Source organism: Belonocnema kinseyi, chromosome 1, assembly GCF_010883055.1.
Source record: "Belonocnema kinseyi isolate 2016_QV_RU_SX_M_011 chromosome 1, B_treatae_v1, whole genome shotgun sequence".
NCBI lineage: Eukaryota > Metazoa > Arthropoda > Insecta > Hymenoptera > Cynipidae > Belonocnema > Belonocnema kinseyi.
Window position 1 is genome coordinate 79,477,543 of NC_046657.1, and position 2,553 is coordinate 79,480,095.

The 2,553-nt window shown below is 40.9% G+C and overlaps 1 protein-coding gene across 1 annotated transcript; it reads right to left on the bottom strand.

Moving 5' to 3' along the window:
• Positions 1-785: 785 nt before the first annotated feature.
• On the bottom strand, positions 786-1,765 carry LOC117178340. The gene is made up of 2 exons (XM_033369761.1): positions 1,697-1,765; positions 786-1,529 (listed from the first exon to the last, which is right to left on the bottom strand). Exons 1-2 carry the CDS (start codon positions 1,763-1,765, stop codon positions 786-788), a joined length of 813 nt encoding a protein of 270 aa, XP_033225652.1.
• Positions 1,766-2,553: the final 788 nt, after the last annotated feature.

The following is a 2,553-nucleotide window of genomic DNA, read 5'->3' on the forward strand; positions in this document are numbered from 1 at the left end:
ACTGATAAACATATAAAAACGGTTTCATATACTTTGATTTTTTTTCTATTTCGATGTACCTTTTCTTTTATAAAAAAAAGGCCCGCAAAAATCAACCCCTGTATTTTCGAAAGGTCGTGTCGCAGCGAGTCGTACCTTTGACAAATCACCCATTAAGTAGGATGCTTCTTTTGGCTTGGCTCGAAAATATATCTCACACATACATGCAGTATTCTTCTGACCGCAACTCTACCATCTATGATCCAATACCTTTCTCGAATCGCGTATAATGTAGCGTTAATTCCTGCGTAAAACATTTTTGCATGATATTCCCTGATCACGAGATCTGTGATCGGATGAGTTTTTGTCAATATTATCGGGTGTTTTTTACCAAATCCTACATAAGCATTTTTGATTCTCATCCCGACGCGCAAAAATCCCCCTTCCAATACAGGACACAATTTTTTTATCTTTGACCTTGCTGTTATCTCTTCGTTTGTTGACAGCTTCTCGATCTCCTCATCGAATTCTTCTCGCTGAACCAGAGAGATGACTTTTTTCCAAGCTTGGTGTAATTCATCCACTGATAGTAGCCCACACAGCTTCGTATAGGCTTACGTAAATTATTTACTATCCGAAGACAGTAAGCCACGAATATAAGCAGATTAGTTAGTGATAAATATCGCTCCCAGAGTTCCGATCGCTCCTTCGCTTTAGGTACGAGGACTACTACCTGATTTCCTTTACTGTTATCCTGGATCTCAGTTTCGCTATTTGGCCAGTTCTCTTCGCCCTGCATCAACCAGTCAGGTCTTTGTTAATTCTGGGATTTCCGCAACTCTATTTGCTTCAAAGATTTCTCGACGATAAGGGAAGAATCGAATCCATCCCAAGACGATCATCGAATCACTCCAGAATCTTATTGAATCAATCTTTATTTTTAGTGCTGCCTGTACCGTTTTGTACAGTTTGGCCAACAGGACTGCACCGCATAACTCGAGCCTCGGCAAAGGCACAACTTTGATTGGTGCCACTTTGGACTTCGCACAGACTAAGATAAACTTATATTTTTCGTCTGCTGTCACTCTTAGATAGATGCAGACTCCATATGCTTTCATGCTAGCATCCGAAAATCCATGAAGTTGGATATTCGTTGCTCCCGAAGTCTCTACTAGTCTGTCTATACTCCAATCGTTGAGCGATGATAGCTGTGACTGATAACCGATCCATAATGTTTCCAATTCTTTCGGAACAGGATCATCCCAGTCTACCTTGAGTTTCCACATTTCTTGTAATTTTATCTTTGCTAGTATTACTACCGGTGCTAAAAGACCCAACGGATCGTAAAGTTGAGCTACCTGCGACAAGACTGTACGTTTTGTAACGGTTTGACATTCGATGCTACTCGTATTTACCTCGTAAATCAGGGTGTCTTCCTTCGAATTCCAGGATATTACTAACGTTCGAGTCGTTTTTTCTAAGTCCAATTTTAGTTTAGCTTCTTTTCCTGTCTCCACTAAGTCTTCTACTACTCCCGGATGATTTGATATCTATTTTCGTAGATTGAGTCCACCTTTTTTTAGCTAGTTTTAGTATTTCATCTCGCAATTTTCTCGCATCCTCCAGACTTTCAGCGCCGGTGAGAAGGTCATCCATATAACAGTCGTTCCTCAAGGCTTCTGCTCCCAAAAAAGGTGAACTCTCATCTAAGAGTTACTTGTTTCAAGAATCTGTCCTGCGGATGAATCTCAAATTGCTGGTGCATCTTCTCAATGTCTCCGGACATCACTATAGCGTGACCTCGAAAACGTAAAATCAACTCAGATCCAGCCTTCAGGTCTAATCATCAGAGCGTCATTCACAGATATCCTTGACGTTGTTTTGACCGATGCATCAAACACAACTTTTAATTTCGTCGTTAAACTAGATTCTCTGATGACTGCCTGATGAGGCATATAATATCCTTCATCAGCTCCACTCTGTGCTCGTTCCATGTGCCCTAGTTATTCGTAAACTCTCATGAATTCATGATACTCTTCCTTCAGTTTCTGGTTCCACTCCAGCCTTGTTTCGAGCGCGAAGAATCTTCTTCGAGCTATGTCATAGCTCAAGCCTAAATCCTGCTTTTTTTCGTTAAATGGCAACCTTACCTTATACCGACCCGATTCTTTCCTTTAACAGGTCTCTGAAAAATGTCGCTCGCAGGCCTTTTCCTGCTTAGAACGATGCATTTCTTCACCTATTTTCTCGAGTTTCCAAAATTTCTCTAGTGTGTCGTGTAGCGTATTTCAAACTAGATGGCATCGAACTTTTTGCTGACCCCAAGTACCACCGAGTTTTCCAGCGACAACCCAGCCTAATTTAATATTTTGCAGAATTAACCATGGTTCTAAAAGCTTGATTTGTCCTACCATAAGGAGCTCATAAAAAAATTTCTGCGCCGATTAGCAAATCCAGCTTGGCAGGAAAATAGAATTCAGGATCTGCCAACTGCACGTGCCTTGGTAGATTTAGTCCCTTTTTATTAATAAATTTAGCAGGAGTATTCCCAGTGATCTGGGGCAGAATCAAAAA

What these genes read in the sequence shown, in the direction of transcription:
- LOC117178340 (XM_033369761.1), bottom strand. Translation starts at nt 1,765, where the DNA reads ATGTCCGGAGACATTGAGAAGATGCACCAGCAATTTGAGATTCATCCG. An exon ending in AGGACAGATTCTTGAAACAA is followed by an intron (nt 1,530 to 1,696) that starts GTAACTCTTAGA and finishes CTACGAAAATAG; the next exon opens with ATATCAAATCATCCGGGAGT.